At 36.4% G+C, this 15,071-nt stretch overlaps 1 protein-coding gene across 1 annotated transcript; it reads left to right on the forward strand.

The window, feature by feature from the left end:
• Nucleotides 1-272: 272 nt before the first annotated feature.
• Nucleotides 273-5,702, forward strand: LOC134649845 (bombyxin A-3 homolog). The gene is made up of 3 exons (XM_063504681.1): nucleotides 273-520; nucleotides 726-912; nucleotides 5,321-5,702. The coding sequence occupies exons 1-3, from the start codon at nucleotides 503-505 to the stop codon at nucleotides 5,500-5,502; spliced, it is 387 nt and encodes a 128-aa protein (XP_063360751.1). The 5' UTR covers nucleotides 273-502; the 3' UTR covers nucleotides 5,503-5,702.
• Nucleotides 5,703-15,071: the final 9,369 nt, after the last annotated feature.

Raw genomic sequence — 15,071 nt, forward strand, 5'->3', positions numbered from 1 at the left:
TAGGTACTTAGTTAAGTAGTATGCAGAACTAACACCTAATTAAGACTAATGATAGGTACCTAATGTGAAACAGATAAGAGCTAAGTTTAATAATATAAGTAAGGACTTGTTTTATTTTATAAGGTACTTAAGTATTAAGTTTGTACTATTTACGTTAAATAAACGTTTTGTTACTTTCAGTAAGGACTTAATTACATGCGAGAGATGTTAAAGACAAAAATAGCTAACGATAAATAACATTATTATTAGATGACAGACGTTTCTCTTCAAGTCTAGCCACTCAGCAACACCGATAAATCAGGAGACGTTTAGACAGTTTTATCAAACATAATTATAATTGTTGTTTTGTAAACGTTATCGATGTAAACAAGTTTTAAGTAACTCCGTACTATGGACCTTCGGGAACTATTTTTAGGCCCGCGTGGAGATGTTTGATCCATTGGACAGTTGTTAGTTAGACCGAGCGACCGTGCAGTGCCGGTGCAACCAAAATCAGCCAAAAATGAATTCGTTACAATATGTATGTAATTTTTTTAAGACGCGTATTTTTAAGTTTCTATTTTAGAATTTTCAAAGTTAGTTTATAATATGTGACGCTAAGTAAAAGCTTTTCGTAAGTTACTTATTAAGAAGAAAGCTTATTTGGAACCATACCTAGTATACTATTACTGTATGCATACCTATTTAATAACGTGTATCTAATGCTTTGTTTTGTTTTGTTTCAGTTATTTATTATAACGGTATTATTAGGAAATAATTTATTGGCGCTAGCGCAAAATGAAACGCAGCCACTCATCAGGTTGTCCGACTCTGTCAATAAATGCAGCCATCGCCTATCGCAGATGATAGCGAACTTATGCAATAATATCTACAAAATTGTGAAGAGAGATACACGTTCATCGATAATGATAGGTAAGAAAAGCTTGTATTTATCTTTCACTAGCTGTGCCCGCGGCTCCGCCCGCGTGGAATTCGGTCTGTGTCAGTAAGCTAATTCATCCCTAATTTCTCTTTCTCTCCCCTGGAGGCGGAACTTGAAGTAAAGTGACAGATGGATACGATTAGCGGACTGAAGTCCAGATAAAATATTTTACAATTAGGTAGGTGTAGGTACCACTAAAGAAAACTACACTCCAAAACCAATAGTTTTTTTCGCCCTTATTCCAATATTAGACGTGATTTAAACCACTCAGAGTAGTAGGTGTATAACGGACAATACAGTACAACTTTTGTATTTTTACGTTCTTGACTGTATCTATCCAAATCATGTCCATGGCAAATATCATAGAAATCCATACTTCCTAACAAACTTTACGAATTTAGGTCTAATATTATATTAGTTAGAAGTAAGATTATCGAAAGGAGAATATTATAGATATCAAAAACTTGAGGCCGAGTATTTACTCTTTATTTACAGTAATGTTTATGTATGCACAACTAAATATCTACATACATGTATGTACCGGGGATTACTTTTAACAGTGTAAAAAAATGTTTAATTATAAGTTTTTAATTTAAATAAAAAAAATTGGCGTAAGTCGTAGTCGCTTGGTACGGTGCCCAGAATGCCATCTTTATTAAAGTAGGGCTTAACCCTTAAAATCGTATTAAAAACGCGAGCGTAGCGAGCGCGAAATTTTTTTGATAGAAAAAAAAATTGAGAGATGCTTTGTCAGGGACACTGCCGCAATGGTTTACGTGAAACGTTGGTGTGGATATCTAAATGATGCGAAAGCCGAAGGCCGAGCTCCATGTAGGGCCGAAGGCCCGAAGCGTCCAGGCTGTCAGTGCTTAAGCACAGAACAATAGTATAAGTGTCTAAATACGAAGGCCGAAGGCCGAGCTTCGTGTAGGGTCGAAGGCCCGAAGCGTCCAGGATGTCAGTGCTTAATCACAGAACAATGGTATCAGTGTCTAAATGCGAAGGCCGAAGGCCGAGCTCCGCGTAGGGCCGAAGGCCCGAAGCGTCCAGGATGTCAGTGCTTAAATCGTAGTGGTAGTCGCTCGGTAGGGTGCCCAGAATGCCACCTTTATCAAATTAGGCTTAAACTTTAAAATCGTATTAAAAACGCAAGCGTAGCGAGCGCGAATTGGTGTGGATATCTAATGCGAAAGCCGAAGGCCGAGCTCCATGTAGGGCCGAAGGCCCGAAGCGTCCAGGATGTCAGTGCTTAATCACAGAACAATGGTATCAGTGTCTAATTGCGAAAGCCGAAGGCCGAGCTCCGATTAGGGCCGAAGGCCCGAAGCGTCCAGGATGTCAGTGCTTATATAAACACAGAACAATAGTATAAGTGCCTAATTTCGAAGGCCGAAGGCCGAGCTTCATGTAGGGTCGAAGGCCCGAAGCGTCCAGGATGTCAATGCTTAAGTCGTAGTAGTAGTCGCTCGGTAGGGTGCTCAGAATGCCACCTTTATCAAAGTAGGCTTAACCTTAAAAGTAAAAAACGCGAGCGTAGCGAGCGCGAATTTTTTTGATAGAAAAAATTGAGAGAGGCTATGTCAGGGACACAGCCGCAATGGTTGAATTTTGGCGTGGATATCTAATGCGAAAGCCGAAGGCCGAGCTCCTAGTAGGGCCGAAGGCCCGAAGCGTCCTGGATGTCAGTGCTTAATCCCAGAACAATAGTATAAGTGTCTAAGTGCGAAGGCCGAAAGCCGAGCTCCGCGTAGGGCGGAAGGCCCGAAGCGTCCAGGCTGTCAGTGCTTAAACACAGAACAAAAGTATTAATGTAGGTTAATGTGTGTGCTGGGAGTCCTGAAGCACTCAATGAGGAACTCCAGAGGGTCTGTTGTGACGTTGCCTTCATCCAAGACAGTGTTAATGGATTTAGGTATATACTGCCTGTTCACTTTCGATTTCCGCTAATATCCGCGCATGTGTAGATAAGTATAGACGTACGACTCTCTCCAGTATCACATATTAACTCACATTTATAGACGGGTCTAACGCGAAATTTATTTTATTACCTTTATTTACCGACGTTTCGACACAGGTTTCACTGGTCGTGGTCGCGGCTAACTGATGTCCCAACAAAATGTCAAAACAGAGATTTGTGCAACTACCCGACTAAAAGTGTATGAAAAAGTTTGGGGTAGACATCATATTTTCAAACCACCCACTTCACATAATGTTAATTATTGTCAATAGACCCGCGATAAACCCGTCTATAAATGTGATTTATTATGTATTTGCAAAGACGTTTGACATTGACTAAGAAATTTTTTGTTTTTTTTTTACAAAGATCATACACAAAAAAAATGTTTGCACCACTTATGTTAGCGCCATAAGATTCAGGTGCAAACATAACTTAATTGAGTGTAGTGGCCACCCCCCCTTTTAGGGGTTGAATTTTTCTAGCCTAAAATAGGGCCAGGGATTTTCTTGACAGATTAGTAAAGTTTGCATCAAAATCCGTTCAGCCGTTTTCACGTGATGCGCGGTCAAATAAACAGATAAACAGACAAACAGATAAACAGACAAACAGACAAACAGACAAAAATTCTAAAAACTGTTGGAACGTGTTCTGTTATCGATTCTAAGTATCCCCAACCAACTTTTTTTCGAATATCTTCCATGTACAGACTTTCGACCCTCTTCAGCTTTATTATATGTATAGATAGATAAATCGGGAGCGCCTTAAAGGGTACTTTGTGCTTCAGCGGGTGTCCTAGTCCTCATTTCCCAAGAGCTTTATTCGAGGGTTTGTTTGAAATTATTGTGTGAAAATACTGTAATATACTTATTGTTTATACCATTTTCATTAGTCGGGTTTCTACCTGACCGGGGTTCAATTCTTCAAAAGTTGTCCACCAAAGTAGGCACATAGTTGGTTGGAGCTGGAACTATGACCCAGTTGTATTTAGAAAATTAGAAAATGCTAACGTAAGCTGAGCTTTTTAATGATAGGTAAATGACAATAACTAAACAAATAAAAATCTATAAAATTTTATTCATAACAAAACTACCTACATACAAAAGTTTTACATAATTAAGATCGTGTTCTATAGAAATCTATAGAAATTGCAGCTAATGAACACACAAAAACATTATTTGGTGTACCTACACTAGACATGATAATCTCAGTATTCCTATGTACATATTTTTTTCCTGCGTAGGTCTTTGAATGGCTTTGACCGGAGGAAGCCACTGAAAGTACTTTTCCCAGACGATAGCATGTCATTCACACTTTACCTACCTACCTTTTTTATCTGCTACTCACTACATTCTATTATACGATACTGCCTAGCCCGAGACATATCAATTCAATAATTCTTCAACTCGGCATGACCTGGGAACGCCTGTTTTGTTATTTTAAGTACATTTTATGACAATATACCTAATTATACGAGTACAAGGCGTTTTCGATGTAGTAACGGACGTTTATTTTTTAATTATTTGTAAAGTAGCTATTAATTGCAGTTTAGGCAGTTTAATCAGTAGGTAAACAATTACAATATCAATTTGATAAATATTTATTACAAGAAACATTTAATAAATATATAAGGTATGTAATATCGCCCCGAAGTAAGTTCTTGCGATTCGCACAAGAGTTGCAACTGGAAAACGGAGTCTTGTCAATGAAGATTTAAAAAGTGAAAATAAATCCCAATCTGTTTTTGAAGGTTGCCCGGACCTTGCAAAACTTTCTGATTCTACCCACCTGTGCCTGGGGCCACGTTATATTAAAATATCCTAACCCAGCAACTTTGACATTTCTATACCCTTAACCAAAATATGGAAATTAAGGATTTACCGCCTTTCACATCAAGGCTGCATAAAAGTAACTGAATATTTCAATTAAATTACGCTATTTCGGAAATTAAACAATTTACGCATCAAGTGACATGTTCAATTAAATCCTATACAAATATAGAGGTCAGGCTAGGGTGGCGTTCCGCTGACTGGTTCTTGGGATAGCTATATTTCAACAATTGCACAATCGGCAAAGTTTGCGGGACAGAAAAAGGTCGCTGAATGCAAACTAAAGAATGGAAAGCGCGATTCAACGCCTTCTTTTTGGCGTAGAATGCTGGATTGGCATTGTGAATATTGTGATTTAAAGTATTGCGGTATCAGCTTATCTTTCTCTTTGTGTTGGGATTGAGTAAGAAATAACGTGGCTATCTAGAGATATTTTTTCCCAAAGTGATTTTTAAATACAATTAGGGACTTACAATATAATAAAATATACCAATAATTAACGTTTGTTAATATTTAACGTGATTGCTTTACGGGGGCTTCTTAATCTCCTTACATTAGTCATATTACAAATTAGGTATGTGTCCATTTTCTCAGTAAAGGTATTTTTACCCACAGATAAGCTAGTCCCAGAAGAGCTCCACGAGCACGTGAAGCGCGCGCGGCTGAAGCGGTGGCGGCGCGTGCGGCGGCAGGTAGCCAAGGAGTGCTGCGACCGGCCGTGCACGGTCAGCAACTTGCTCATGTACTGCCCCGCGGAGTCGGAGGTAGTCAAAGAGCACCCTGACATATTTGGCTGATTGTAAGAAGAATGGTGCAAATGGCCCTGCACGGTCAATGCTGTATTAACCCGAATACAAGCACTGGAGATAAACCTGACATCTTTTGCTCGCTGTACGACAAGTGCTGTACATGGTGTAACAATGAGCAACATGATGGACTGCCCTGTAGATGTGCTAGTAGTAAATGAACACCTTGACATATTTGACTGACTTTACGAACATTTTCGATTAACGCTGCTGTATTGCCTGTATTGTAACCCAGATGACTTACAAGTACGGAGGAAATTCCGGGTCAACTGTGTCTATTGGGAGATAAATACTGCTGCACGGCTTCGAAAACCCATAAATATAAAAAAAAATTTAGTAAAGGTACACCTTGAAATATTTCAATAAATGGAAGACCGCTGTCAAATGTGATAATTTAGTTGTTTATTTGGATCGCTAGTGTAATTCTTTAGGTAATATTATATGCCTGCGCGGTCTAAAAATGATGTTTAATCGATTATACCTACGTATAGATAGACCTAAATATAAATCATATTGATACAATTACATAATATGTTTATTTGGAACGTCTATCAAAACAAATTATCTACATACTATAATATGTAGATCTAAACTGCTCAATAAATGATCTGCAGACTCAAGTATTAATTTAATTTTAACCAATTCCCTTTTTTTATTGTTCCCAGGGGCCCTAGCCAAGTGATAACTGTTTGTATAAAACGCGAAACTTACTTAAATGATGTATAAAAATGATGACATTACTTTTCGTTACATCTACCATACCACACCGATGCATTTTTACTTTTCGATTGGCGTTTGTCGATTTACCTAGCTACCTGTTTGTTATGTTTGTTATCTTGGCTACGGCCCCAAATTGCTAAGTTTTTTTACGTCATAGTTACTTAATTCGTAAATGTGCTAGTTATCATGTTCTTACTTCCTGCTCTGCTCACTAGTCACTTGACCTTTCATAAAAGCACTTAAATTGGGTTTACTTTGTGTGAACCTAACTACTCGCTAGCGGTCTAGACTCAACTTGGCGTTCAAAACTTTTATTAATGGGTAAGAGACTAGTTTTATAATTGGTTATTTTCTCAAGCAGTGGAGTACCTAATTCGTTTTTTAGGGTTCCGTAGCCAAATGGCAAAAAACGGAACCCTTATAGATTCGTCATGTCTGTCTGTCTGTCTGTCCGTCTGTCCGTCTGTCTGTCCGTCCGTATGTCACAGCCACTTTTCTCCGAAACTATAAGAACTATACTGTTGAAACTTGGTAAGTAGATGTATTCTGTGAACCGCATTAAGATTTTCACACAAAAATAGAAAAAAACAATAAATTTTTGGGGTTCCCCATACTTCGAACTGAAACTCAAAATTTTTTTTTTCATCAAACCCATACGTGTGGGGTATCTATGGATAGGTCTTCAAAAATGATATTGAGGTTTCTAATATCATTTTTTTCTAAACTGAATAGTTTGCGCGAGAGACACTTCCGAAGTGGTAAAATGTGTGTCCCCCCCCCTGTAACTTCTAAAATAAGAGAATGATAAAACTAAAAAAAATATATGATGTACATTACCATGTAAACTTCCACCGAAAATTGGTTTGAACGAGATCTAGTAAGTAGTTTTTTTTTATACGTCATAAATCGCCTAAATACGGAACCCTTCATGGGCGAGTCCGACTCGCACTTGGCCGCTTTTTTTATTTGACATAATTATGTTCTTGCCAACTTTTATGCACATTTCAAAAAAGTTAAATAATTTGCTTGGGGTGAAAAATCTTGAACAAAGTGTGGCAGTATCATTATACATAATTCCATGACATTCATGATAACATTGCCACGCAGAGTTAGCTTGGTCCGACTAAAGCCTCTAGCCGCCCGTCAAACAATGCCAAGCAAAATAAAATTTTATTTCGTCAACACAAAGTTCAAATTAGAATGGAACAGGAGACCTTTTTATAGGCCTCTGGGAGAGGATAGGCATGGACACGATCAATCTCACTTCAAGTAATAGCGATAAGCACCAATCCCTACAGACTGTTTAGGTGCTTCGTCAAGTAGTGATATCAGATACGTACCTATACGTTACATGCATATGATCATTCGCTCCAGCTCAAGTTGTGTAAGGTCATAGACTAGGAATCCTCTAGACGGAGTTTAGAGCAATTATTTAATGAAACCGATGCTGCCAAAAATACGGGGGTGCGGGGGGACGAGGTGAGCGAATCCCGTGCCGTGATTGGTCCGTTCAAAGACACGGACCAATCACGGCACGGGATTCTGACACTTTGACTCGAAGATGGAGTAAAACTACCGTATATAGTGGCAGAGGGGGTAGCGTTACTATGGACTGAGCATAGTAACGCTACCCCCTCTGCCACTATATACGGAGGATGTCTTGTCTGTGTGTAAGGTACGAAACGGGTCTCTATTGTTTCCCAAATAGTTTTAAGCCATACGTAATGTATTGTTTGCCCGTATTTTCGTTAGTCTTAATTCATTTGGTCACTTTTCAGGATTGCCATAAAACAAACCTAACCTAACCTATCTATAGGATAACCTAACGAAAATCCTGAAATGGTTTCAGTTTTATGACTAATGATAATATGACAAACAATACATTATGACTCAAAACTTTATGGGAAACAACTGGACCCCGGGCCCCGTACGAAACACATACAAACGTACAAATAACCCTACTTTACAATTATTAAATAAATAATTACCATTAGACGCAGAACTGACGTTACCTAGGCGTGTAAAATGTCAGTACTAATCTCCTACCTAAAAATAAACCTGTAATGTTTTGACTTACCTATAAATAATTAAATACAGTTGTGTTTGTGAGATGCTCTGTACCTAGTTAATAATTTACCCGGTAATGTTCAAACAGATACTGGTGGATAAGCATAGTGGAGCCAGATTTCTGGAAGCTATTAATAGAGTTAGTTAAATATTATGTATATCAATCAGCATACAGGGTATAAATTTAGTCACCTGCAATAATTTACGGGGTGAATATTGTAGTACAACATACTGAGCAACTTTTACCATTCCACCAACCCCGCTATGTCTAATGTCTCGCTACGCTCGTGGTTCAATTTTGGAATCTTTCGCTTGCTCGGGTATCAATGCACGAACGGTTAAACAACAACTTTGCCCCCTTGTTACAAAAAACCATTAATTAAGTAAAGGCCTATCTAAAGTAAATCAAAGGTTTTAATTACTTAAAAATCCTATTCTACTTTATTCAAACCGGTAACTAAGTTTAACTTCAGGTACCTAGTTACCCGTACATTTTCTCTTACAAATATTTACAATCGCACACGTTGTAAAATATGTATTTACAACCTGCAAATCAGATCCGCAAGTTTCTGCAAATTCGTACCGGATTATAGAGTAAGTAGGTAGGTAAGGTGTATTCGGGTATTTCCAAATGAACTAAAGTGGCGGATAATTCCGAAAGCTGACTCTTACTACAACGGAATATGAGTGATTTTACAATGATTTTCGGGATTACCCGATTTCCGGAATTACCCGAATAAACCTTAGATTTATAATTCCGGAAAGTAATTTATTTGAAAGCATCAACCTTCAGAAAATAACTCTCAACTGAAATGTGTACCTATGTGAAATTATTGTATTCCATTACTTATATCTTTGCGGCAGGAGACAGATCATAATTTTGAAATTGTATACGGATAGGTAGTAATTCTTTTCCAGACAAACTTGATATATTTTTAGAAAACCCTAAAGACCTTATAGAACATCAAAAAACTACTTGACATGATAGTGAATCGTTAAAATGCACCCAAATGGCAGTCGCCTCTGCAAACGATCGCGTATTCCGGGGGAAGTTTTGAATAATGCTAATGCACCCGAAGGTGGTGCACTCGTGGACGATTTATTATTTCCTACTGCATTCTTAGTAGCTGCAGTTATGAAGATGACAGTCTTGTTACTTTGAGTTCGACTTGGAAAAGGTATATTGGCTGACGTTTTGGATGTTTCCTAACCCCTGATTAATGGACGAAGACAAAACATTGGCCATTGTATCAAAGTTTCATACTAGGTACATTACATATAATATGTATTCTATAATAATGTTTTTAATACCATTTATTTTTATGCGTTGCTTATCTACGTCTCTAGGTTTGTTTTAGTTATGTGTCCTTTTAGATGAAAATTTAACATAGTACCTATTATAATAACCGACGACCGAAAATGTCCTAAAGTTAAATTCATAGTGGAAGTATGGTTGCGGACAAATTTTTAAAATTTTATAAAGAAGCTTCTGTTTTAATTAAAAAGAAGGAAAGGTTAAACTTTTATTTTCCAAAAACTGCATGAATGAGAGCTTTCCTAAGCAACTTTTGTTTTAAGATGGCTACGTATATTGAGTTCTCGGCTAGGAAAAACTTTTCAGATAAGGCCGCCAGATGTGTGCAAGTGCAATGTGTTTTTGAGTAGGAGGTGAAGTTGAAGTAAAGTTGGATAGTTGATTATCCACAATTATATATCCTATGTATAAAGTGTTCCGGAATGGTGGCGCGGCATGTTTCAAAGCTTGTCAATATAATGAAATGATAACCCGACCAATTTGTCAAGAATGATACGACGAAGAGGAAAGATAAAATACCAATTTTACGGTTTTCGCAAAAAATCGGCTTCTTAGTAAAAGAGCATAAGTGTTGCGAAGTTAATTCTGATTGTTTTATGCGGTTCTCATATGCGCGTGGAACGGCGTTTCGTCTGATTTAATAGTAATAGATTTAGTACAAACCATGGTAAGTAGTTCAATACAATAAATAAGTAGAATCGCATGACACCCTGGTAGAGTATGGCAGTTTTTCTTAACCGAGCGAAACGCGAACAAAGCTTTTGCGTCTCAGTTTGAGATAAATTGCTTTTGAATTGTCCGACTATCCGCTGTACGGGTGTTATTTTTTAAAGATCGTATTTTCCAACTAATTCACGTGAATTTTGTATTTTTCTCCAAATGCATTTCGAATCGTGATTTTCTACAACACAGAGCCGTTAGTTTTGTCTTGTGTCATCTAATCGGAGCTCGATTATTGCTCGCAAAAGCATTTCGTTGCAATTTTCCTGTAGAAAGCACCGACTTTCCTTCACCTTTACCAACGGTAGTTTAATTAATCCCTTAGAAGGGTATATTCTCGTTTGCCCCAACGTTGTCGTAACTCATAATTAGTGTCGTTGTTTAGGTTACTACTTATGCTAAGTAAACTAATAAAAATTAATTCACGAAGCAGGCCTTCGTTGGTGTAAATATCAATCTGTGGATGATTGGACCCGATGAAACTCATGTTTTATTTATACGAGAGGATGGTTGATTATGTAGCATTTATTGGCGGTAAAAGCTATTGTGCTTTATTTTCTATTGGCGCTAAAAGCTACTTACCTACTGTGTTTCTATTTTTCTGTCTATATTTTCGTGAAAAGGTGATATTTTAGGTCTTATTAAAAAGGGTACGACCTGTTAATAGCATACGTTAGAGCAGCATAGTGTGTGATAATCTTGTAATTTTAGATTTTGAACAGTCTAGTACTACTAAGTGGGTGTTTAACGGATTGAATTGAAAAGTTATCACATGGACAGAGGTTATTATTTATGAGCTTGAAGCGCATACAGACAAACCAATTAGTATTGTTATGTAATGTAATGTAATGTATTTATTTGTCAGAATATGGTACATTGATGTAATCTTAAATTAGAATTAATGCAAGTTCCATCATATTCTACCGTGAAGACGGTGTACAAATATTTTTACTTATAACTATTTCTTACGTCTATATCTTTGGTTTACACAATATATTAAAATAACTAGGTACAATCAAACAGCTAAACTATGAAGCTGTAAGACTGTGTACAATTAATTCAACGTAAATTTTGGAGTATTAAACCAGTCACAAGTTCAGGGTATTGCCAAGCAGCCGTGTGACGTAATTAAGACAAAGTATCAAATGTAAGCGTTTTGGTACTTAACTTTACTTTGTAAATTGAATTTTACGAGTAACAGAAAGGTCCACATTGTTTTTGATGGTACGTGACGTCGCAAGATGGCGTCCGTGATTTAAAAATGGATTACCTACGGCATTTAGCTATGTCCACTTCAATTTTTAATGACTGAGCGAAAAGAGAACCCTCGTGGTAAATAAAAAAGGCAACCAATCCTTGCCAAAAATGAATTAAAAAAATCATTATGCATCTTGTGTATTTATTTTATAAAATCATGTCGACACTTAAAGGATATAATCAGAAAAAGTATACGGTAAGTCCTACAATCATAATTATTCATTAACCCTTATCTTGGCAAGGCTCAAAATATCTTAAATATAAACATTTTTTTAGTTTTTGGTCACCTATTGAGCATACTAGACTATTAAAAAATAAGGAAAAAATCCAGGATTTTCCAGTTTCGGAAAATCATATGTATCATATTTGATACAATGCCAATCCCTCGACAAACTAGGTACCTACTTTTTAGAAGAAAAATGTGGATTTTAATAAAAAGAAAACATGTAATGCAACAGAAATCATCATTTATTGCTAATTAAACGCAATCCAAAGCATCAGATGACTATTACACCTGTAAAAATCACCGAAAATCTGTAAATTGTATAACGAAATACCGTATGATATAAGGGAATGTAAATCATTTAGGATGTTTAAATTTAAAATGAAAATGTTTCTATTAGACAAAATTAAATTAAAGTTACCACCATAAGCAATAAGATGTACCTACTGTTAATAATTAATTAGGCAATTGCCTAATTAGCTAAGTTTACCCATCTATGTTTTAAGGGAGTTCCCTCTGCCAACAAGCTGTCCTGCATTTTGGCAGAAGAAAAAAATATGTATGTTAGGGTTTATTTCATCTGAATAAACGATTTATTTATTTATTTATTTTTTTAAATAGATTATATCTACGAATACCTGATCACAGGGAAGAAAAATTAGAACCCGTAAAGTTTTAAAAACTCGTTAACAAAAAGTTGTGTAAATAGGAAAAATAAACAAATTATGAAAAGTAAAAAAAAAAACTTTTTTGTTACTTAGGGGGCATTTTTTCCCCTTAACATATTTTTCCGCGCTACGGGCTACGGCGTAGCAATAATGCTACAGCATACGAAAATACAATTAATTAACATCTAGTAGTAAAAAAAAACAAAGTTCAATAACTAAATAATACGAAAACTAATATGACATATTTGAAGCATGTCTTGTAACCCCACAAATCAATAAAAAATAAAAAATCATGTAAAGCTGTTTTGACGACAACTTGGCAATGTATTAAATGTAATACAATCCTTTTCACAAATACATTTCTGAGTTCTTGGCAATGTATCAAATATAATACATAACAGTTTCATGTAAAGATTTCGTGTATTAAATGTTTTTAAATTCGACCGCAATGTAAAATGTATGCACTAATAGTTAATATAATGTAGTTAATGCATCAAAATGTAAATTATGGAAAAATATATACTAATCTGAGAAATAAGTGCAAACTTCCAGTGCGAAACGAAATCTGTTGTTTACGTGGCGCCATTTTGATTATTATTTATTAATTTACAATGACACTTGTGTCTATTATTTTTTTTCTATAATTAAGGAGACTAGCTCGACATATTTATGGCAGAATTATTTTGTTAGGTAATAAAGTGAACCTGCTAGATTTTTTAAAGTGCCATGTATCACGGGTGTTACAATGCCAAGATAAGGGTTAACGTTCTCCATCTGCCTCGTCTGCCAACAAACCACTCGGGGCCCGATTCGGATTTTGTAATAGACATCTGTTAGATATCTTTTAGACATCGCCAAGATACGATAACGATATGTTTAAGATCTAACCTGTCAAATTTGACATTTCCGCGATTCTGGAGATACTCTTGAACGATTTCCACAAGATATTACTTAGAGATCTAATTCAAATCTAATAGATATCCAACACGATCTATAGTAAAAGTGACATTGGTTGCCCGAATTGCGCTGCAAAAGAGAACTAGTTGAAACCTAAACTATAACGTATCTAGAATGGATCTAGTACGTGTCGTCTCTTGTGAATATCTTGAAGTTCGAATACGGCGGTCTGTGGTTTGGCAGAAGAATATATGTAATTAGTTGTAAGCAATATTTCTGAATAAACGTTTTATTTTTTTATTTTTTTATCTAAACTATGACCGAATGTAGGTATGAGAGTTCGCTGTTCACATTATCACGTTTCAATAAAATTAGTTCATGTAGGTAATGTAGTTCCATGTGCTTCAAAAATTGTAATTAAAAGCTAGAGCCGGAGATTGTGCCTTACTAAGTGTTCTCCGAGTGAACAATGAACGTAATCCAAGAACCCGCCTCGCTTCACTTTGTGCCGTGGCTGCATTAGGGCCCTATTTGACTTGAGAAAATATGGTTGAGTTGACTTATAATGGTATTGGTGCCTAACCCACATCCACCTGTTATTAATTAAGTTATATAATGGTACATATTGGTAACCCACATCTACCTTTTGTCATAATATGATACCTATAACGTAGGTATGCAATCTTGATTGGAGGATTAACCTTTCTTATCATTAGGATTATAGGATTGATAGTAGTAAGCAAGTTACGGATAAAAAAAAATACCCACAATTTCTTCTGCTACGTTTAATAAGATTCATACCTCTATGCATAAAGGCATGGATAAATTATTACGTCACATCTATTATTCAAATGAGGATCTGATAAGGGTCTGTACGAAATGAAATGCCTATTAGCGTTGTCACAGCGTCTTCTAATAGGTAGATTTATGACTTATTTTATGGACGTTGAGCTGCGTCAGATAAAAGTTAATAATAAAGACTGTCAAATGTAATACAAAGCCACGATCCTAATAATATGTGTGAACGCCTCCCTGGTGTGTGAACAAGACCATGCTATCAATTAAATCAATGAATATCACTTATTATCAGGTAACTAAGGCCCATAGAGCCCATCATATATTCTGAAAGAGCTACGTATTTGTATGATTCCATACAAATTGTATTACACCTTATGTGTATAATTGCATGAATTCTATAGTAATTTAAATTGTATTTTTTTTACTTATTTTCTCGTAATGCATGTTAATTATAAGATGTATTTTTTTTTTTAAGATGTGTCCCGCCGAGTTTGTTGCCGGTCCCATATTGGGATACCCTCCTCCAATTGAGGGGGGACTTAAATCTTCTCGGGGCAGAGGTGTACAGTTGGAGCCAGTCTACCTAGCTTTATTTGACGTTCACAAGCGCATTGTAATTATGCCTATTTGAATAAACCATCTTTTATCTTTTATCTTATCTTATCATAGAAACAGACTAACATACATAGGTAAAATAATAATAATCCTTGAAACCAGAAATAATTTTGGCGACACAACAGTTTTTGGCACTATGCACATTGCACGTATAGCGATATTCGCACACCGGAGAAGCGAACAGATGCACATCTAATGTAAAGACCGCCTTAAGGATGACTCACGCTAGACCGGGCCGTGCCCGGGCCGAGGCGTCCTATTTTCTATGACGGCTGATCGG

Source organism: Cydia amplana, chromosome 7, assembly GCF_948474715.1.
Source record: "Cydia amplana chromosome 7, ilCydAmpl1.1, whole genome shotgun sequence".
NCBI classification, from domain to species: domain Eukaryota; kingdom Metazoa; phylum Arthropoda; class Insecta; order Lepidoptera; family Tortricidae; genus Cydia; species Cydia amplana.

Coding starts and splice junctions, on each gene's coding strand:
- LOC134649845 (XM_063504681.1), top strand. Junction 913..5,320: donor ACGTTCATCGATAATGATAG/GTAAGAAAAGCT, acceptor TTTTACCCACAG/ATAAGCTAGTCCCAGAAGAG.